Source organism: Coffea arabica, chromosome 7c (assembly GCF_036785885.1).
Source record: "Coffea arabica cultivar ET-39 chromosome 7c, Coffea Arabica ET-39 HiFi, whole genome shotgun sequence".
Taxonomy (NCBI): Eukaryota; Viridiplantae; Streptophyta; class Magnoliopsida; order Gentianales; family Rubiaceae; genus Coffea; species Coffea arabica.
The window spans coordinates 8,601,197-8,624,049 of NC_092322.1; the positions used below are offsets into that span (position 1 = coordinate 8,601,197).

A 22,853-nucleotide genomic window follows, 5' to 3' on the forward strand; every position below is an offset into this window, starting at 1 on the left:
ATATAAAGTAAAATATTTATAATATGTATAAATAAATATATTTAAATTAATATAATATATATATATCCTATACATAATTGAAATATATAAGTTGAAATAAACATATTAAATATGTATTTGGAGTTGTTTTTGATATATTGTTTGGATATTGGTGTTTTTGAAGTTGTTTTTGAAATACACATTTACTGTAGCATTTGGATTGTGAAAAACAGTTTTTCAAAAACAGGCCCAAAAACAAGAATCCAAACGGACCCATAGATTTTAGATATGAAGAACAGTTTCCAAACCAATAACCACTACAGGATAACTGATTCCAATTGATTTTCATCTCAGTGAACTTTTGCTTTACCTTGCGGCTGACCGAAAACCAATTTCTGGGACAATAGAGCGGTGAAGCAGAGTTAAATATTTCCTTGTCTATAGAGCCTTGTTGCCAAGCTAGTTCCCCTATAAGCAATTCATAGCTAAGCCCTTGAGAGATAACACAATTGTTGTGAGCCAATCTATCAAACACTAGGTTTATAGCTTTTTCTTCTTGATAGTCCCTTGCTGATGTTTTATGTTGGTTCTCCTCTAAAAAATTCATTGGAGTCCTTTGGCACAATTCATCAAACATGTGGCTGACTACACTTTCATCCTTCAAGTTAGTGATTATATCATTGTGTTCAGCCTTTATAACCTCTTTTTTTTTTCATAAGCTGCTCTCCTTTTGGTAAATCAAGAGCAAAATCATGCTTCTCCATCACGGCTTCCTCGATTTTTGCTCGAAAATATGCTTCATACAAGATCTTGGGTGGATTCCTAAATCCCTTTAGCTTCATCTGGATATTCCAATCAAGCCCAAAGTTAAAACCATCAATAAAGTATTCCTCACTGAGTTCTGGTTTCAAAGCCAACACCTCGTTTCTCCACTCTTCAAATTCCTCATAGTACTCTACTACGTTAATTGTTTGTTTAGGCTTCTTATACTCCACCAGGAAGTAATTCAGCATTTTAGAGATTTCTTCAAGGGTCTCCATATATATATATATATATATATATATATATATATTGGTTGGTCAGAAAAGAGATGAAGATGGATAGGGAAGAAAGTGAATCAGAAGTAAAGGAAAAAATTAGGAGGAAAGATTTCTAATCAAGCAGCCAAACCCAGACGGATCGTAGCTGCTCTGATACCACTGTTATGGTACAGAAGCCAGAGTGCAGAAAATGTAAAAGAAAACAAACTTGATTGTAATGATTCAGTGAATAATCAATGAAACAGTAATTGTAATGAGCTCAACTTTCATTAATGAATCTGGAAAACAAATTACAAGAACAGAGGTAATGAATTCAGCTAAGAATGTGGAAGATCTGAAAGAAATTTGGGAGGGAAAAAATGAGGATTGTTGCTCAGGTTACTACAACCAATTCCGGATGGAATAATTCAAAAATCTCTTATTACAATGAAGCAAACATGTCTACTTATAAAGCTATCAATTTCTAACAAACTCCTAAGTACACCAATAAGAATTAAACACGTGGCTCCCAATACAATCTAAACACGTGGCCTTCTTTTACTCAGCTCACTCCATGACATTCCATCATCAAAGTTCTTAGAGCAGCTAAAGCTATCATATATAATTCAACAGCTTGTGTCTTTCGCTTTCCTTTGCACTTGATGGCTTCTTTAGAACTACCTACTCCTTCAGCTGGATTATCGCCTCTCCAATAGATGTTTTATTGTACTCAGCCTTCCATTGGCTCCAAAGAAGTTACTGCCATGAACCATCTTTAGATGAAGTCGTAGCTATTGCATTTCGATTTTGTACCTGTTTTTTGCCTTGCTTTGGCATATGCATATGATTAAGCAAAATTTCCAAGCTACTAAAGCAACAGACAAAAAAGTAACCAACCAACCACATTTGATAAAAAACTTCTGCTTCAGGAAGGATTTGTGTAGTTTGTCAAAAATGTCTCGATAACAAGAAGCCCAAAAAAGATTCTAAAACCATGTCAGCATATATATGATCAAGAATCTTTTTGACTTGTAAGGTCGCATTAACCATTGGCTATGGTCCAATAACATTATATTGATCAGTACTGTATAATGGTGACAAGTAGACTGGGCAGTTCATATCAATTTTCTTGGCTGATTATTTATGGCTATGTTTAGCGTGCTTACAATTTTCTCTTGGCTGATTAATAATGTTGAACTGGACTGAACTGAACTAAACATCGCCCTCTTGATTTCTAAGGCACTCATGTTTGTCTCCTTTTCTGAGTAGAACTGTTAATCGAGCCGAGTATTTGGCTGTCGAGTTCGACTCGAGCGTAATTCGAGCCGAGCTCGTTAGGAAAACGAGTTTTAAAATGTGTTCGAACTCGATTCGTTAAATGTACATATCGAGCTCGAGCTCGACTCGTTTATCACAAACGAGTCGAGTTTCACGAGCTCGAGTTCGAGTTCGTGCAAATTAACCTTAATAAAAATCTATAATTTTTAATTTTTATATTTTTGATTTCTACAATGACAAATATGCCCTTCATTAACGAGTTCTAATGAGCTACTCGAGTATCAAACGAGCCGAGTGCTCGGCTCGTTAACTAAACGAGCATGTTTCGAGCTCGAGGTCAACTCGTTAACCAAAATTAACAAGCCGAGCTCGAGCCTTAACGAGCCGAACTCTAACGAGTTTTCGAGCTACTCGATTGACTTAACAGCTCTACTTTTGAGCCTACTTCTGCGCTGTCCTTTCAATGACAGTTCGTTGAAAATCACAAGGGTCTCAATTGCTCATAAAAGCCAAGACATCGTTCAATTAGTTGCCTATATGTTATAAACATACCACTGGCTAAAATCGTTCAATTAGTTGCCTATAAACATATATACCACTGATTCCATGCTAGTAGTTTATCAGCATACCATGTGATTGTAGCAGCCACTGGAGTTTAGTCCGTGACTACGACAGAACTCTTAGAATTCTTCTTCTTCTCACTCTGCTAGATTCAGAGAAATTCTTGATTCGACTCTCAAAACTCTCTCTCCCATATATCTAATGTTTGTAGTTTCCGGTTGAACTAACTTCTCCCCGAACAACTCTCCCACTTAAGAACAGTAATTATGGTTAACTGCAGATGACAGCATTGTACTCAAATTTCCAACATCGGACATTTGCAGAACAAAGGAATCTAATCTGTCACATCTCATTTGCCCAAAAAATCTACCGGTATCATATCTCGTATTCCAGCCGTATCGCACTTCTCATGTTTTTTATCTTCAACTTTTCGGACAGATAATTATTCAAAAAAAGAAGAAAAAAAAAACTTTTCAAACAGACAAAGGTGGCAAGTAATAATAGAAAAATGCAGTACATGTACTACTTCCCAAAGCAATAAACTAATCAGACAGGTAATGACTAACTAGTTAGGTTAGGTTACAACCCTTCCCAGTTAAATCGTCAGAAAACAGTCAAAAGTTGCTCGACTAATCCTACTCCTATCTTCAAGCAGAAAAGGGGGCAATAAACATACTACTGCATTAATCAAGGGATAACGACAATTTATCTTGCCAGCCTGCAAATCACAATCGGCATCAAAGCATTCGTTTGACATTATGGAAATTAAAAGTTGAATAACTCAATCTCATGAATCACGACGCCCTCAGAAAGTTGCTCATTTGGCAGTTGCATCGATCTTAAGTACGTTGCTTACTGGTAAAGTCGTCAATTAATTATCTGCCGACGAGACTCACTTGTGGTATTTGTTTTAGCCTACGTTTTTACAGTCCGAGGGAAGGGATCAATCTCAATCCTTTTTCCCCTCTCTAAAGTGTCTAGTCATGCTCCACTGTCCAGTGATTTTGCCTTCTTGCAGAAGAAATGTAGTTTGACCACTGAAGATTATCATGATTTGGTTAACCTTACACACACACACACACAAAAAAGCAATTGGCTTTTTCACATTTCTATTAAAAGTGAGTGTTTATCAAGGAATTATTGATGCAACTATTGTTTTGTTTTTTTTTTTTTTCTTTGCTTCCTTCACGTTGTCTTCTTTATTTGGAAGCGCAGCCTTAAGACAATCGCCCAGATTTTAATATGACTGCTGCAAAATAATTTTGGCATATTTAAAAGTTATGAAATTAAAAATACAAATAAATTTAATATAATTTTTGAAAACTATGCTACATTTGTAAACTTGTTTGTATGTATGAGATGCTAAATTTATCAAAATTTTATCACACTATTACTTAAATATGTATAAATCTACATTTGTTATGATACATATTGCTCTTATTTTATATATAATTTCAAAAGCACGTCATTATCCTTAAATTTTAAAACTTTTTGAAAAATTGAAGCATAATCTGTGAAATTTATAAAGTTTATTACGTTTTATATATGATTAATTGAAAGGTACATATAGTTTTTAAATATACGAAATGTGAAATTTTTTTTAAATGATACGCACAAATATGTATATATTATACGGATATAATACAGCTATGTCATAGACGACCGCTCTCCTCAGGTCGAAGCCTCGTTAGGAAACTGTGGGCGGCTGGGTCCCATGGTACGATTTGACCACTAAACCGCCTGACGAAGAATCACAAACACAAACCTCCGCAACCCAAGAAGCCGCCTTTCAAATTATAACCCAAAGCCGACACCCGAATTTCTCTGCTGTTGGCTACCCTTGAGTTGATCCATAAAGGACTAGTCGCCAGAAAGGCTTAGGGTCAGAAAGCTACTATTCTGTGAGGGAAAATTAATTTTTTTAAAATAAAATAAAAAAAAAGTCAACTCCTTATAAACACGATCCTATCCAGTTTGAAGTTCAGAAGGAAGAAAAGCTCAGGACCATGGTTTATGAGCTGACTCAAGCAAAACTCTTAATCCAAGGTAACCAAGATCCATCCGGATTAGACGTACCAATTAGCAAAAGGTCCAATTATCCTAATCAAGGTTGATGTTTTGACCAAATTTATAAAATAAAATAAAATAAAAAAATGCCCGGAGATAAATTACACACACGTATGTTTCAGCCGGAAATGAAAGAAATAAACTACTACATGTAAACCTCATACTGCATTAATTTTAATTTTGGGGAAGCTGAATACTTCTTTCTCCCCATCTTTGCCGGTAGATAGTACATCTCTCTCACTTTTGGTCAGGAATGTAAAAAGTTACAAGTAAATGAAAGAGGAAACAAGTAACAAAGAATTTGGAAAGAGGGTTGAAAAAAAAATCGTGGATCAAAGCCATATCTGAAGACAGGATGATTTTGTTTAGTAGCATTATGGAAAACCAGCCATCATGTCACAACCCAATCACAGCTTGATTGACCTGTATAACAAACAACAATAGCATGTGAGGCTTCCCCGTCAGCACCCAACATTTATATATAGTTGTTAATGCAGCCAACATGTTTTGATACTCATGCTCCACATAGCATCAACTTCTTATCTTCTTTCCCCTCATTCTACATTTTATCAATTGTTCAAAACAGATTTTTAAGGAATCATGTTCAATCACCAAAAAATTGCTCCTAAATTTGATATCTAAGGTGCCCGGAAATTTTTATTTTCTTTAAAAAAATCCCGCCCGGGAGCTACTGCATGGAATCTAATATCAGCAACATTTTCCTTTTTTTAAGGAGATTAAGAGGTAAAATAATTTTGACGAAGGAGATTACCATACCAAGACATACCATGCTGCTGCGCATTAGGCTTTTACATAATCCATACCGTTGCGCTTGCGTTTGTTAGACCTTGAAAAGAAACATATCTGAGCCCAAGATTTCTTCTGCTTGACTGGTTGCGGCTTAGCATCCCTCTTCGCAACAAGGTCAACCATGTACTGAACGACAGCCTAGACAGAATAAAGTCTAGGTTAGTCACATTACAAACTGCAGAGAGTACAACAGAAGTGAAAACTAAGACCTACCTGAGCACCCTGGTCAATAACATTTTTTGCTGGCACTTCTAGAGGATTTCCTTCAACATTCAAGACGCGTAACCGAGATAACATCCTAAAAGAGTCTGGAAGGATCCTTATCTGGTTATTGCTCATATCTAACTCTTCAAGAAGTTCTAGATTGCCAATGGACCTCGGAAGATACCGTAGATCTGCAAAATTGTTGCTTATGTTCATTTTCACTAGTGTAGTAGCAAAGCATAGGCTCTCAGGCACAGCTTCAAGCTCATTGAAGCTAACATCAAGCTCCCGCAAGCTCAAAAGGGATGCCATTGTAGTTGGCAATTGTCTTATGTTATTATATCGTACAGCCAGAACCTCAAGGGATTCAATTCGGCCCACAGCTTCTGGAAGCGCTTTAAGCCTGTTATAGTCTGCCCGGAGCTCTTTGAGCGAAGAACACTGTCCGATAGTATGAGGAATCTCCTCGATATCATTAGTTTCAACATTCAAAGTCTTCAGGCTGACAAGGGAACCTATCGTATCAGGAAGCGCTGAGAGTGAATTGGAGCTGAGATTAACCTCTTGAAGGCGGACCAATCTAGCAAATTTAGCTGGCAGCGATCTTAACTGATTTCCACTCACGTTCAGAGACACCAAGTTAAGCAGATCTCCAATAGATTCTGGCAATTCAATTATCCTATTTGAATGCAAATCCAACTTTTGCAATGAGGACAGGCCTCCTATGGTGTCTGGTAAAGCAACGATTCGGTTCTGTGACAAATCCAAGGTGATCAAACTCGATAGCTTCCCCAAGGAATCAGGAAGCCATTCTACTTGGTCCATCAACTTCCCCTGAAGATTAAGTTCCCGAGTTCCTTTCTTTGATGATACTTCAATTAAGCTAGCAAGCTTTATCAAACTGAGTTTTTCACCCTCTTGACCTACATGAAACAACCCAGTCACTTCTACATCAAAATATTATCTTTAAAGCATCAAAAACACTAGAACACGCCCAAAAAAAAAAAAAAGAGAAAGAAAGTAATCACAAATCCCCAAACCCTTCCCCTGAAAGTGAATAAACAGAAAAGCTTCGACGTAAAAAACATAAATGGCCTGCTCGGACAAAGTAAATCTCATTGCAGAAAACAAATTAAGACGTACCAACATTAATAACCGGCTTTAGAGTTGAGTCAACTATCTGGGGTGTGGTCGAAAATTCCCCAGATCGCCGTCCAACCCTCAATCCCTCCACATGAAACGTGCCCTTCGCCTTCTTCAGATAACTATCATCTTTACTAAACAATTCAGAAGCCTTCACAATATCCTTCTCATTATAAAACGTTGACAACGACGACGACGTCGTGGCAGTGCTCGTATTCGTCGTGGTAGTGGCCGGAGAGTTAATACTATTCCCGGAAAACGATGCTGAAGTCGACAAGGACATACTGCTCGAATCCCTCGAATAACTCGTGGAATACGATAACGACTCATTATTAGCATTGGATTGAGAAGAACCCGACGGAGACAAGCATTTAGAAGCTCTCTGAATCAAATCATCGAACACGCAGTGGACGTGTTCGAGATCCAACAGCTTAACAGCCTCCCTCTGCTGTTCCTTGCTCTGAAAATAAACCATATTCTTCTGCATCTCCTGCAATATCTTGAACAATTCATCTGGGACATTTTTAGCTTTAATTTGCCTGGAAATTGCTTCAATCCTGGCTTGATCTTCCTTCTCAACGTTTCTAATGAGCGTTTTAGCAGCTTCCACTTCCTCAATCGTTGGCCTTGTAGGCAAAGATCTATGCATTCTCATGATCTCCGCCACGACTTCTTCAATTGACATAGCTGGTTTCTCCATTTTTTTTCTTATAATATCCCTTCCTATATTTTCCCAAGCCAAAACAAAAGCACCATGGTTAGAACTAAATGAAACGAAACAAACCCCGTAATATCAAAATCAAATAGTCAGCCCCCACAGCCCACAGGACTGAAGTTTCCTCATCTCAAAAAACGGAAACAAAATTGGATTTTGCTTTCAGTTTTCTTCTAGAAAACTATTCAACGTTGACAAAACCGGAAAAAAAAAAAAAAAGGATCGCCCCGCAAAAACCCCACAAATAACAAAACCAAAAGGAACCCGTTTGCAGCTATACATAAACTACTTCAGATAACACGCAGAACATTTCCAAAACCCATCCATTTAAGGAAAAAAAAAGGGAATAGAAATAGAAATTACCCACCACTGAGCTTGAATTTGATGACACAACAACACAATGTTGAATGAAGTTGCTCTGTTTCTCAGGCTAATCTTTTACAACATGGAATCTGAATCAGAGAAAAAGAAGAACACGAACTTAAGGGCTTGTTTTGGTCAATGAAAGAAAGAAGAACAAGAAGTATATTCATCTGCACAATGGGTTTATCACAGCTACAGTTTTCTGATGATGTATCTTCCGCATTGCATTGTATAGCTGTTTTAATTTTTTTTTTTTTTTTGTATAGGGTTTTATATTGGGACAAATCTATTTATACAATAAAAAATATTCCCACAGCTTTTACTTTACTATTGCAATTCTGTAATTGCGCAAGGATTTCTCACCGTCTCTCTTTTTTTTCACTTTTTCTTCTTGGTGGTAAATGATTTTTTGAGGAGTGAGGTGCTATAAATAGTGGGGGAAGAGACGCGCTGAAATGGGAAAACGACTGATCGGTTATCAAAGTAAGAAATGATCTGCATTTCTGTGTTCCGGCAAAATTGGTTTGTCTTATATGGGTGGTTGTTTTTCATTCTTGCGTTCCGAAAATGCCCTCTGGAATTACAGGTAATGACGTAACTGCCGCAGCATTTTTCTAGGATGCTCGGACAGCTCTGACCTTTTCTGCGGCAAAATATTTTGCTTTTGTTGGGGCTTCTATTTATTATTTTTGACAGAAGATGGCTGCTACTTTTTATTGGAGTGACGTCAGCGATCCATATTTTTTTTTTCCCCCCAATGTCTGGATAATCAGTTTAGTCATTCCCTTGAACTGTGCCCTCTCTTTTTGGAAAAGTATTTTTAATCATTATAAATGTTTAAATTGTTGTGGTTATTCCTCTCGATCTATTTAAGTACCTTTTTTTTTTTTGTCGAAACTCATCGGAAAAAGCCACTAAAAACAGTCACATATAATAATAATTTGGTGAGAGATAAGGATTGAACCGTTAACCTCTCAACACCGCCAAGACTTGAGTGCTTGGCAGAGACCACCAAAGCCAAAGGGTTGGCGGCCTATTTAAGTACTTGCTACTTGTGAAAGAAGTTTAAAAATGTAATATAAACATTTTAACTTCCTTTCTATATTTAAACCCGTTTGAATTGCTATTTTTCGGAGCTTATTTTTTTGGAGAAGATGTATCATTTTGATTTAATGTGTGTGAGATAAAAAAAAATGTGATTAGAATATGTGTTTATGAAAAACTTTTCCGTAAAAAACAGTAATCCAAACAAGATAGAGTCTACTTTCAAAATGTTGATGCGTAAAGAGCATGCATGCATCATTTCGGAATTAAAAATAGAATTTCAGATATTGCTGGAACAACTAATGAGGTAATAATAAAAGATTCATAGCTCTATGAAAACCCAACAAAATAAAAATAAAATACTAGTATAGGGAAAAAAAAAAATCTTCACACAAGAAGAACTATTAGGACAAGTTCATGGTAAAAGGGCAAAAAAAAAAATCTTGGTATAAGTTAGAGAAACTAGAAAGAAAGATAAAGTTCAAGACTATGGACTGTGGCGCACGCTGTTGGCTTTTGTTTTCAGTTTTCAGCACTTGATTGATTACGAGATTCTGCTAGTAATTTCTCCACATTTGTGTGGAAACTGTGCGATAATAACAGCTTACTTAGTATATGCTAATGAAGATTCCTCTTTTTTTTTTTTTAAATCATTATAATTGAGCATTGATTCATTAGCTGATTCATTAATCAATTTTGGAAGTCCTTTTGACAGTTGTGACTGGGGGGCGTACATGATCTTATCTATCCTTTTAGGGTCCTTTTTCCCTTTGGCCTTTTCTCTTTGGCCATTGCAGGCAAAAGTCCGCAAAGTTGCCGGACAAATGTCATCCCACGAATCACTCGCTCCACAACATTATTTATTACTATGTTACTTCTTTAAATCAGCACATCTGTTAGCACTAATTAGCAATCCATGCATCAAATCAAACGTTAAAAATCTGCATTCAATAAAGTCATTGTATTATTGTTGTGGATGAGTCTCTTTTTTTGCTTTCCTAATAATTAGTGGCCAATGTCATATGCCAAATACAGGTAGAAAGTCATGCAGCTTTTCGTGTGGGTCCGGGACGGTATCCAATACTGGATCAAAATGGGCTTGCAAAGGAGTACCTGCCATCCTAAAAAATAGCTTTTCTTTTTGTTTTATATATATATACATGAAAATCTTATATCTACAATACATTTCATTTTTTCAGAAAAAAAAAAAAAGAGAGCTTGCTGGTATAATCCTGTATTCCAAAATCCTCTAAAATCACTTAAATGTTGGGCACAAAGATAACAATATAAAAGAAAACAAATCATTTACTAATTAATTTTTTTAATGCTGTTCAATAACCATTATTATCAACACATCTAAATTTTACTGAACCTATTATGTATATACACGTACTGTACATTTATATATTTTTTCTATTTATTTTTGTCTACATTTTTTTTGTATTTATTTAATTTTTCTAACTAATCTTGTATTTAGAAAAATATAGCACTTGAAGTATATGCCAGTCAAACGCTCTGATGGGCCGTCTGCTAATTACTTGCTTAACATACCGTAAGATACTTAGCTTCATTAACTTCACTTCTCTTTCGTTCTTATTAAATGATCCCATATCTCCATAGATTATACTAAATTTGAAGTGGTTAGAGTATTGGTCATGTAATTTTCAACATCTGGAAATAATTTACTTGCTTCGTTAAAAAAAAAAAAATTTCCCCTTTTCAAGGCCTTTCTTGAACATATTTATAACAATTCAACTGCAATTCAACTCACAACGCTAGTCATTGACTTTCATTTGCTTTTGTGCCATTCTAATCTTACATTTAAAAAAAAAAAGGGTAATTTCATCAACACATCATTGAAAAATGAAACAGCACGAGCATTGACATGATCTTGTAACTATTTATGTGACCTTGTTTAGCATTTCATTGTAATTTTGGTTCCATTAATAATCTCTTAGTGGATAATACGAGGGCAGAAACGTCATTACAGCCACGATAAGAGCAGGTAAATTTAGGTGCGAGGTGAGGTCATCATTTTTTTTTTTTTTCCCCGGTTCGGGATTCACCAGCCCATCATATGAATCGCCAGGCTCTACTGCATCCAGTAATAAATGAAGCCCAGATGTCCATGTTGGTTTGATGGACACGTGTTGGAATCAGGTTGTACAGAACGCCACGTCCAACCATTTCCAGCTGGCACTGCAACTCACGCGATAACCGTTGCTCTGCGAACCCTTTTACGTTCTGTGGGGCCCCACCACATCCACGAGATGGAATGGAGGGGAGCTGTTATTGCCTGTAGACGACCTCACCCGCCATCCTGTGAGCTGTCCCTGCGTGATTGAGATTTGAGAGAGACCCATGCCCCACCGTGAATGGGCCCCCTCAGCTGAGTCTCTACGGTGGAATCTGATTGTCGGCCCGAAAATTGGGCCAAGGATTAAGCCTGGGTCGCTGAGCTACCAGCTTGCTAACATGGCCTGTTACATGATTACTGTATTTTGTTTGAATGGACCAATATGAAATAATATCGAATATTTTTTCATCTTACCAAGTAAATAAATATTTATTTATTTATTGGTTAGATGGAGGCTATAAAAACCAAAATCTATGAAGAAATAACTCGACGATGAGTCAATCCCATATAATCCGAGCCCAAATTTCGTCAGGAGGATCCGATGATGATTTGAGTCGGGATGGCATGCTCAAACTCATCTACGCTAGAACATCGGCACAAGAATTTCCTTCTCTCAAAAAGTGATTTAGTGCATATTTCCAATCACAACTAAGACCATCAATTCAGCACTTAAATTTTAAAGGAATCAGATATTAATATATTCAAACCGTTTGATAATCACAAATCGAATATCTGAATTAATTAAGTGGCACTGAATATTTTAAACAAAACATACTCTTAAAATTAAGTGATAAATTATTCACTTATCACTGAATGTAATATACAATCAAATATATTAGCTTAAATACTTAATAATTCAATTAATTTAATGAATTCAAACTTCAAATTTTAAATTTCAAACTTTAATTTTCAGATTTCAGTTTTATCCAAGGCACCCTTAAGTAACTCAAGAATACTTCAGAAAATCTTTTGACGCTTCTCCAATCTTTTCATTTGCCTCTGGACGTTGATTAAAGTCTAGGAAAGTTCTTTTTTTGTGTTTTAATTGAGGGATACTGGTTAGTGGTCTAGCCCACAGTCATCAGCCTAGCCTGATGGCTTTTAGGTCTAGTTCAGTACAACTGGACCTATTTGGTCTGTGGATTAGGGGGTGGGCACGGGTCGGGTATCCGCCCGTAACATGATTTGGCTGACCCGACCATAATATATCGGATCAACCATTTTGCGACCCTAACCCGCTCCTAATATTTTCGGGTACCTGAATAGCGGGTACTCGAAAAAAAGGGGCGGGTCATAGAGTATCCGCCCCTAAAAAAAACTAATTTTCAATAAAAAATTTTATTTTCTACTTAATATCAACATGTTTTTCAATAAAAAAAACATGCTTTTCCAATTAATATTGGTAGAGATATTGTAATTAAAGTCCATACATCACCATTCTCACACATTTCATCCAATAATCAAATCGATCTCATAAATTTAGTACATATTAGAATATCTAATAGACAAAACGAAGTTTCATAATAATTTTGAGTACATCACCATTTTCACACATTTCATACTTCTACAACACAACAAACACAAGGATAATAAATATTTGGTAACTTCCCCAAGGATAATATGGTACAAGACCGCATCTCAAATAAGTCAATTGTGAAATCAAGTTCGGAAAAGAATTGAATAGTACTAATTATTTTTGAAAAAAATATAACCAAAAATAATGTTAAAAATCTTCCCCAACTTCTTTACATCTTTGGAATAGACCTTATGGTATTAAGGTGATGAAAAAGAAAAATAAATTTCTTACACTAAATAAAAGAGACAAATTAAAGAGATATAATTGCAAATGAATAACACAAATATTTTAATTATCTAGCTAACAGAAAATTGAAACTCCAAACAAAAATCTTTGATTGAATTGATGCAAGATTTGCAGGAAAGATCGATGGAGGTAGAATAAAAATAAAAAAGATGAAAAGGATGAACAATTTTTATAACAGAGTTTCACAAATTTTTTTTTTTCATTTTGTTCATGTTTCACCGAAAATATTCGCTTTCTTCAAAAAATATGAGAAGAGTAGATCATATAGGATTATAATATGAGGTTGCAAGCCACTTCACTTGCACTTAGAATTAAAAATTACAAAATTATAAAATGATCCATACTTTTTTAATATTTATAAAATATACCCTACGGATCGGGTACCCGCGGGTTTTTATTTTTCTGATCCGTATCCGTACCCGATTATTCGGGTACCCGACCCTCATCTGCCCCGCTAAGAAAAATCGGATCGGGTATCCTATTTTTCGAATCGGATCGGATCCGGTTCATCGAATTTTCGGATCGGCGGATTTTTTTGCCCACCCCTACTGTGGATAACTGTCCCAGATGCTGTGTCGCTGGGAGGATGGGCTGGAACGGTTGTCCCAGAAGGTTCACGATCATAATTAGGTCAAAAAAATTTATACGGTTCAAATCACTCCTTGTAATTCGATTTTCACGTCGTGTGGGATCCATAAAAATATTATTCTAATGTTACTCACTGTTGTTTTATTGTTACATCTTGTACTGATGATGTTACACCGTGTGTAAATAGTGTTACAACTTTCGAAACGGTTGCTTTGACAACCGCTCCAGCCTCGGATCCGTTTTGTGGAATCTCGGTAACATCAATTGGGACTTGACTGACTAAATGCGAACTGTGAGTTGCCTTCTGTTTTGGCATCTTTCTTTATTTAGCGTATGCAAGACAAACAAGTGCAGAGCGACAAAAGGGTTAAAATTATTATTATTATTATTTTTTAACCATCATCCTTAATCTGCCTAGTGAGGCTACAATCAATCCATATGCGGACTCCATTATTTGTTAGTGGTACAAAAAAAGAATATGCGGACTCCATTATTTGTTTTACGTACTTTAATTTTATTTAAACTTTATTGTGCGCATAATTTGATGGATAATTTTGATACATTCAACTTGCTCTACGCCGATTCCTTAATAAATAAATAAGGACACGGGTAAACTGAAGCCGAAAGGCAAAAACCTGAAGACTTGTCAAGCTCTGCCATATTTTTGTTGGACGGTTTTATCCCCAGTTGGTTGCCTTTCAAAATACCTGTAACATATTCTGAACTTTTTCAATACTACAAACTCTTACACTTTTTCGCTCCAAAGAACCCGCAAAAAAAAAAAAAAAAAATTTATTAATCATTATGCTTTAGCTTCCTATCTCAAAATCCCAAATAAAACAAAAAAAAACTTGTAATTTATTTGGTTATCTTCACACTGGAAAGGTTTCAAAAAAAAAATTTTCCTGTCCTAAAGTATATTATTCATCTCTGTCCAAAAATTTAAGTAATTTTTATAAAATAGTCACAAATATATTCTTTAACATAAATTTTAATCATTCTTTTATTTTATGTGCATCAAATCGTTATTACACATAGTGAGTGTGTTTGCATCATAATTTATTTAAAATAATTATTGTAACACTTTTTATAATGTGACATGAAAAGATAATTGAAAAAATAAAAAAGTATATTAAAATTTGTTAAATAAATTATTTTTTCTCAAATCATCCCAATCAAAAACACAGTGGGTATGTTTGGACAAATAATTTGAAGTAAAATAATTTACTTCACAAATTTTAATCACTTTTTTTATCTTCTTAATCACATTTTTATCTCATATACATAACGTATCACGTGACAAACATGCTACAGTAATTATCTCAAACAAACTCCCTCTATTTCCTTTATCTCCTTCTCTTCTCTTTATCTAAATGGGCATAGTCACAGCTCCACGAACCGCTACAGATGAAGTTCAGCAAGTCCAGTACAACTTTTAAAAGGACAGTTTAACCTTCTATTCTACCGCTTTGACTACCAGCAGATGACAACTTGGGTGAAGGGCATAATTATCAACTCACTTCAACAAAGCCCTAAGCTATATAACCTCCACCGCGCCTCTCCGGTTCCCTCCTTCGCAGCCATATTACTTTCAAATTCCCGGCCGCCATCCGTCAATTCCGCTGCCGCCGTCATCTCTCTCCGAGAAATCCAACCGTAAGGATTAGCAACCTCAATACTTAAATTTGAACGAGAGAATTTTGATATTTAGCTGAGCGATACAAATTTTGTGAATAATTAGGGCAGTGTTTTTCTTGACTCAATTTTATCTTCATGTTGCAGGAGTGAAATTTGATAGTGTTTTGTTCTTTTAAGTGTAAAAAATCGAACTTTGATAGGAAAAGAGAATGGGTGTCGAATTAGCAGCTGAGCAAGCTAGGAGCTATGGAGACTTAAAGGATGATGTTAATATCACGGACTCGGAGTTGGATAAGAGTGTCAGAAATGCTCTCAAACATGCTCTTGAGGTACAATGATTCCCAAAATTTCACTTAATTTTTTACTTTTTTGCCTCTTTCTATCTTTCTTTTTTTTTTTTTTTTTGCTACCGCTTAGTGAATTTATAGATTAATTGATATTTAGTTATTGTGCTGGGAAGTGTTGATTTATGATTAAATAGCTTTTCTTTTGAATTACAATATAAACCAGTTTAGTGGAATACAAGTAAATGGGAAAAGTTCTCTTTTCCCTGATTTTTCAAACGTTAGTGAGATTGTGGTAATTCAGTGTGAGAAAGTGTTTTAACATTCATTTTGTGCCATAGGGTGATTATGACAGTTATAACCATCTTGTTGGGACGATGCATCATAGTGAACGCTTACACCCTGACGAGGTGGCTCTACTCGAGGTATGTGTTTGTTTGAAACCCATTGTTATACTATGGCTTGGGGTAATTTCAGAGCTTGCTTCCTTCTAATTTGCATTTTCTTTGTGATTTTTGAATGCCAGACGTGCTTGAAATCTTTAAGGGGGGCAGTTTCTTGTATAGATGTTGTTCACCACCGATCTCTTCTTGCAGCTGTAAGTTAATTAATAGGCATGCCTATGTTCGTTTGCTTCTTTTAAGAATGTTTAAGAAATATTATTTTGCATTTCTCAAGAGGAAATTGTCTTCAGATCTTTGGAATGAGCTTGTGGAACTACGACACTCATGTCATGGATGCTTTGGTTGGACTAGTTACATCCTTGGTATAAGAAATTGTCTTATCATTGTTTTGGTATGGCGGAACATGTACTCAAAGAGCCTAGCAGTGAGAACATGTCTCCGGTACTTGGTCTTTTTTTGACACTTTGAGCTGACCACTGTATAATGTTATTGTAGGCTGCATCAAGTCCACAATATGTTGATTTGTGCTTGGATATGCTAGTGAGCAATTTTCTGCCTCCTTATTCTTTCTTGGGGTTACTGAAGCAGCCGCGTGGCATTATAAGAAAGGATCAAGTACTTGATCGTGTGCACTCAACTTTGAAAGATATAGCCCATTTAGTTCCTCTTTCCCCTTTGAGACTAGAAAAAGTTGTGAGGGAAAGAATGCCCAATATATATACAAAAGAACCTGTGAGTTTAAGTTCACTCACACTCCCTGTTTGTGTGTGTGTTTCAGTGTGTCTTTGTGTGTTGTGGTCTGTTTATCTCTTGTATTGAAAGTTTATTCTTCTAATGGTTCCTGGGAATGTGAACAGTAATTTACAAGCCTTTCTCTGCACTATTTGTTCTTTGATGTCGTTGACACTTGTATTATGGCTATAGATGCCGCCATTTGCTTAATGTGCTTCTACAGTCATGTGGAATGGCTTCAGGCCAAGATGCATTTTCCCACTAACATGAGGGTAATGTTCCTTTAGGTGCTGGCAAAATATGCCTAATCAAGTTACATTTTGATGTTGACATTGAAGGCATCTGTTCAGGACGATCTTTCATTGGAAAAAGGGCTTGAAGTTTGATTTTCCCAGAATATATTCTAATTTGCTCTGTGAAGAACATGATATATGAGCATTTGATTACGATAGTCAAGTTTATATCTTAATTATCTTTTTCGTGGTTGGATCTTTGTGGTCCCATATGTTAGGGGTTGAAACCCTGATTTCCTCTCCTCAATCAAAAGAACCAATAAATTTGAAATTCCATCTTGTATTATTGTCTAAATATTGGTGAGGTTTCTATATCTATGCATTGTTTTCCCTTTTTTTTTTTATTCTTTTTGGTTTCTTCCTTAATGAACTGTTTTTCGGAAGATGCATGCTTAAAGAAGGATTCTTCTTTAATATATGACACATTTTGATGATTATAAATTGAGACACTATTTTTTCTGTTTATAGACTGCTGTTCTATTTCCATAGATTTTTTTTTTATTTTTTGTGTTCAATTGTGGTCTTCTAGGTTGCTCTTATTCTTGTTATTTCTATGCTGTGTTCACATTCTTTTGTTTATTGCAGTTGATCGTGATGTATGTTGAGAACATGTTAAGATTGGAGAGTGGTGTAATAGGTGAACTTGTTGGGAGCACAATGCTTATGGCAGTCGTAGATAGGCTAATTGATTTGGATGTGAGTTTTTTTTTATCTGCATCAAAGGTAAGCAAGTGATGAGAGAGTGTCTCTTAAGTTTTTATCTTATTTGGGTTCGTTATAGGTGGAGATAGCTTGGGATGACATTTTGCAAGATGATTTCAGCAAGGGCATTTTCCAGATGGAGCTAGAAGGTCTTGAGGGGCCTGCAGATGATGATGGTGATGAGGTGCTTTAGTCTGCATATTGTTTCTGTTGCTTTTTTTTTCGCCAATGCTGTGCTTTATAAATGTTCTCTGTTGTAGGATAGTGTCCCCCACACCCCCCACCCCCCCCCCCCCCCCCCAAAACACCAAAACCACCACCACCAAAAGAAAAAAAAAGGAGAAGTGTAACTTTTGGGTAATGACTTGTACAGATTTTTCCCATGCTTGTCTTCTTTGAAGCTGCAATTATGGATTGATCAGTTTCGTAGTTCATCAAATTTAGTATTGGATTGGTTAGACACGGGGATGGCAACAGGACGGTGGACCCCTGACCCCACTCCACAGATGTCCTTTCCGCCCACCCTCCGGGAATCACACTTTTTTCAAGCACACAGCATTAAACTACACCAATAGCCCGCAGCAACAAGCGAAGATCACTGCAGTGCTCAAAACCCAAAAGTTACATTTATACCTACTATTAGTGCCTTTGCCTCCTTTTCATCTCTCTGGGGCTTGATTTTCACTGAAAAAATGGTTGCTGATGAAGATTCTTTGCCTCTTCATTTTGCTGGGCCTTGATTTTCACTCTGAAAATTGGTTGCTAATGAAGATTGGGACGAGGGGATGGTGATGATGGATGAGTCCTCAAGTCTTGAGGCTAAAGATCTAAACGAGAGGGAGTTTGAATCATTGAGATGTGTGAGAGGGAGGAGAGGCGGCAGAGAGTAAGAGGGAGAAGCGGCACGGAGAGTGAAATTGTGAGAGGGAGTTGCAGCCAAGAAAATAAAAAGGAGGAAGAATAGACTAGAACATCAGGTCAAGAGTTTTAATTTGACTAAAACTAATTTATAATGATATTTATTTATATTAATTATATCATGTGGGGGATGGGAGGGTCCCCGCACCGCTGTTGCCATCCCTACTTAGACATATCTTGAAAGATCACCTGGCAGTTGTGCAATTGATGCATTGACTCTTGCTATTCAGTTTCTTTCGAGATCAAGCTTATTTGAAGCAAGCTAAAGCATTATTTTTCATTTTCATCTGTCTAATTGTATTTCCTCTTTAGCAAAATATTCTTTAAGATTTCAGTGCCAAATTAATGCCTTTCAGGGAAATAGTTACAGGTTTTTACAAGCCTTTCTATATTTTACCTTGTGCCAGTAGTTGGTGATGAGTGTCGTCCGTCTTTGTTCCTTTAACAAGGACTTTTTTTGAAGTAATGAGTAAGATAAAAATATTTATAGGTAGCACAAAAATGTTCAGTGGATTCAACTGTAGTGTCTTCTTGTAATAGAAATATATAAATATTTGGCAATGTTTCAAATCAAGAGAAACGATTGTGATATGGACAATCAGTTGTGTAGAGGTGTCAAAAAATTGGGAAAATCTTTGGGGAAATACTTATTGGAGTATCCAGTGGCACCAGAAAATCCAAAATATTTCAGAATCGCAGTTTTGAGTGATTAGATATCTTCAAGTTCTCCTCCATCTGACAAAGAACAAAAGTTTGAAAATCCATTTTGATTTCTTTTTCCTCACGTTTTAAGTTACTAGGCATGCTATTCTGGAGTTATAGGATTAATTTTTCTAGATTGGCTTCTTTCAGTTACTTTTTTGCTACTTTAACAAAATTGCTACTTCCAGCTTCAAAGGAACGATTGGATAGAAAGGTTTTTTGGCGGAAACCTGGTTGCTGAAAAGCTGGATAGCTTGTTAGTCCTCGTATTTGGACACCTTAAATCCTCGTATGAAAATGGCCGTTTGGAGCAAGTAAGTTTTCTGTTAGGCTCGCTTTATTAGGTGTTGTCTGTATGGTTTTCTTGATTTTTCAATGTTTGCCAAATGGTTTAGGTTTTTGACACACTCCTCCAGTCATTTCACAAAACAGTCTTGACAGCATACAAATCAAAATTTGCCCAGGTATTTTTCTTCTGTTAGTCATATTGGTGAAGAATTTCAACCATAGCTTGAGTATCTTTTTTTTGTTCATATTTATTCTTTTTATTCTACTTTCCCAGTTTGGTTATGAATGTTCTCAGCTTTGTTGAATAAGATTTTCAGCCATTTGTTACCATATGCCCACTAAACCGTATCATATTTTGCAGTTTGTGATGTTCTATGCGTGTTCGTTAGATCCTGATAATTGCGGAACAAACTTTGCAGTTACCCTTGTAAATATATTTGAGGGCAGTTCTTACACGGAATGGAGGTAGAATTAATAGTTTGTTCTTTGTATTCTTTTGTAATATGAATATGTTCATGGTTCGAGTTGGAATCTGTGAAATACACTTTCATGTGGAGGAAGTCAGTGCATTTGTTTAATTTTATATTGATATGATCTGTCAATAATTTTCTTTTTGGGACATTCCCTAGCAATTTCAGTTTGGTTTATTTATTTGTCTACACGTTACTTGTGAAGGTTCTGAAAACTTTTCCTTGATTTTATTGCAGAATGAGCGCTGTTGCGTATCTTGCCAGTTACTTGTCTCGTGCAAAGTTTGTCTCTGCCTCTTTTGTTATCAGTGTCTTGGAAAGGTTGTTAAAACAGCTACATGCTCGTCAAATAATTTCTAGCATTGGATGCACTTGTTTGCCGTTCTTTTCAATTACTTTTTCAAGAAGGACGATCATAATAGGAAAGATTTACAAGCTATTTTGTTCTTTTAGTTTTTATTATATATATTCTTTTTGTGTTGTTTCAGACTTGTAAATTGGTGTTCTGATTACTGCAAGAATCATCATGGTGACAGCAATCCCAAAGCTCATCAAGTTTTTTATGCTGGTTGTCAGGTTTGTAGTGTTGAGCTTCCAGAATTAAAGAGTAATTACTGCCAATGTTTCTTGGTGTCTCATGGTTTCAGAAAGGGACTTAGGATGTTATTAAGTGAAGAATCTTTCAGAATTCTTGGAGAACAAAATGACAATGGAGCTTTGATAATTTGATATGTTGAGTCACTAGTTGGCATTCATAGGTGACCTAACAATATAAATAAATATCTTAGTCTAGAGTCCAAAATTTTCTTTTCACATCCATGCAATTTTTTTGGGTATAATTTTCTGCTTGTGATTGAGTACAAGGGGAAAGGACTTCCATTATGCTTATACATCATGTTCTGATTGGCAATGTAGGATCATATGAGTTCAATGTTATTGTTTATACCAACTTTGAAGCATGGGGTAAAACAAAAAAAAAAGAAGCTCCAAGCATCACCTATGACATGGTCTGGTTATGGGCCCATTTTGCTTTTACTTAATTAATGCATTTATCATCTTTAAAGAAACAAAGTTGATAGTGTGCTTTTCTGGCTTTCATTTTAATTGGGTAGAGTTCTATCTGTTCACATCACTGATGGTACTGCAGGCCATTATGTATGTCCTTTGCTTCCGTATGAGATCAATAGTGGCTATCCCTCGACTCAGATCACAACTATTTCTTCTGCGGATAGATGATATTTTGAGGCATCCGCTTAACCCATTGAAGGTGAAACGCTTGAATTTAACTTTCAACAAAGACTCGTACTATTTATGAATTTCATTGGCTCTCTCTACCCCCTCCCATGTTTTGTTTGTCAGCTCCAACATCATTGATTCGTTGTAGTAAATTATCAGTCCTCGGCTACCCTTTGTTAACAGGTTTGTCTGCCATCAATAGTTGAAGAGTTTCTTCGGGTGGCCAAATCGTCTCATTTGTTTAATGTGCCTCAGAACTTTGTTTCTGATGGCCTACTGGAATCAGAACTTTCGATGACCTTTGGTGGTTTAGAAAGGCTCGACATGTTTTTCCCATTTGATCCATGTTTGCTGAAGAAATCTGATAGGTTTGTCTTTCTTTTATTGATACTTCGAAGTTCCACCTATATCATTTGTTAGTTTTATGACTACAAATTATTTGTTCATGTATTGTATGCTTTTCTTAGAAAGATATCCTATATTACATTAAAATATTCGATTCCTCAAACATTAACTGTTCTTGCTGCCGCCTCATTTTATTGAAGATTTATCCGGCCAAACTTTGTGTACTGGTCGATGGTCAGAAGTACTTACGAAGAAGAAGATGATGATGATGATGATGATGACGATGAAGAAGGGAACAGTGATGAAGATGTTGCTGAAGTTAGCAATGCTAGTAATCGGGTGAGAATGGTTGATGATGTTGGTAGGAGTATTGATGAGGAAGATTCTGATATTGATGAAGATTTTGAGTATTCTCTAAACAGAATGTCTATAACGCCTAAAAATCCAACCGCCTTTTGGTTAGGAGGTAAATTAAGGGACAGTGTGCAGATGCCCTCCAGAATCAGACCGTCTACAAGTCCAGAGTCCTTGTGATACCCTGTTTTGCTTGCTCAAGAATCTTGAGGTCATAATAGCGGAAGAATACAATGATATCAATTTTGCTAGAGGCGTGACTGCGCTTCACTTGGCCAGCCGGGATCCGCCTTTTGTTGCTGTATACATCCTTGTACCCACCACCGCCCAAGGGATCAGCCAGTGTGGGAACATGTGGCTGGCTTACTGAGGTTTCTGTAGCCATTACAGAAATTGATTGTAATTTAGCGGTCTATTTACTAGTATAAGAAATTGATTGTAATGTCGTGAAATGTACTTGGAAAAAAATCACCATTAATTAATTAATCGTAATATCGGCCGTCGGCCAAAAATTTACGACTTTTAAGGCAATAGGTTGGGCGGGGTATTTCATTCTCAGTTTACGCTGGTCTGGCAATGAAATTCCTTTTTGGCTTGAAGAATGCAATCTTGTGGCGAAAATGAAGGCCTAGTTTGGGATTGCGATTTTTTGTCGAAAAATTACGTCATTTTTCTTGATCACATTTTACTATTATTTTTTTCCCTTATATACAACAAATCGATACAGTAATTTTTTCATGAAAAATTATGAAAAATA

General features: G+C 36.1%; 2 protein-coding genes across 5 annotated transcripts; one reads left to right on the forward strand and one right to left on the reverse strand.

Moving 5' to 3' along the window:
* Positions 1-5,050: 5,050 nt before the first annotated feature.
* LOC113699997 (plant intracellular Ras-group-related LRR protein 4) lies at positions 5,051-8,349 on the reverse strand. Of its 2 annotated transcripts, none has more exons than XM_027220388.2 (5): positions 8,144-8,349; positions 7,062-7,784; positions 5,928-6,841; positions 5,692-5,852; positions 5,051-5,327 (listed from the first exon to the last, which is right to left on the reverse strand). In XM_027220388.2, the coding sequence occupies exons 2-4, from the start codon at positions 7,759-7,761 to the stop codon at positions 5,706-5,708; spliced, it is 1,761 nt and encodes a 586-aa protein (XP_027076189.1). In that variant the 5' UTR covers positions 7,762-7,784; positions 8,144-8,349; the 3' UTR covers positions 5,051-5,327; positions 5,692-5,705. The 2 variants fall into 2 exon arrangements, with proteins under 2 accessions (XP_027076189.1, XP_027076188.1); XM_027220387.2 differs by having other exon boundaries at positions 5,682-5,852; positions 8,144-8,331.
* Positions 8,350-15,128: 6,779 nt separating this feature from the next.
* Positions 15,129-22,627, forward strand: LOC113699056 (uncharacterized). Of its 3 annotated transcripts, none has more exons than XM_027219104.2 (16): positions 15,129-15,386; positions 15,513-15,697; positions 15,994-16,077; positions 16,179-16,250; positions 16,347-16,418; positions 16,552-16,788; positions 17,667-17,777; positions 17,863-17,967; positions 19,592-19,717; positions 19,799-19,867; positions 20,053-20,156; positions 20,399-20,482; positions 20,650-20,737; positions 21,309-21,428; positions 21,581-21,765; positions 21,943-22,627. In XM_027219104.2, exons 2-16 carry the CDS (start codon positions 15,578-15,580, stop codon positions 22,274-22,276), a joined length of 1,911 nt encoding a protein of 636 aa, XP_027074905.2. In that variant the 5' UTR covers positions 15,129-15,386; positions 15,513-15,577; the 3' UTR covers positions 22,277-22,627. The 3 variants fall into 3 exon arrangements, with proteins under 3 accessions (XP_027074905.2, XP_071913681.1, XP_071913682.1); XM_072057580.1 differs by having other exon boundaries at positions 15,146-15,386; positions 16,552-16,596; XM_072057581.1 differs by lacking the exon at positions 15,129-15,386 and having other exon boundaries at positions 15,641-15,697; positions 16,331-16,418.
* The last annotated feature ends 226 nt before the right edge of the window (positions 22,628-22,853 follow it).

Excerpts from the sequence above, each read along its gene's own strand:
- LOC113699056 (XM_027219104.2), top strand. The coding sequence starts at position 15,578 with ATGGGTGTCGAATTAGCAGCTGAGCAAGCTAGGAGCTATGGAGACTTA. Across the intron at positions 20,483-20,649 it reads GTTATCAGTGTCTTGGAAAG|ACTTGTAAATTGGTGTTCTG; the intron begins GTTGTTAAAACA and ends GTGTTGTTTCAG. Across the intron at positions 21,429-21,580 it reads ATCCGCTTAACCCATTGAAG|GTTTGTCTGCCATCAATAGT; the intron begins GTGAAACGCTTG and ends CTTTGTTAACAG.
- LOC113699997 (XM_027220388.2), bottom strand. The coding sequence starts at position 7,761 with ATGGAGAAACCAGCTATGTCAATTGAAGAAGTCGTGGCGGAGATCATG. Across the intron at positions 6,842-7,061 it reads AAAGCCGGTTATTAATGTTG|GTCAAGAGGGTGAAAAACTC; the intron begins GTACGTCTTAAT and ends TGTTTCATGTAG. Across the intron at positions 5,853-5,927 it reads TTATTGACCAGGGTGCTCAG|GCTGTCGTTCAGTACATGGT; the intron begins GTAGGTCTTAGT and ends TATTCTGTCTAG.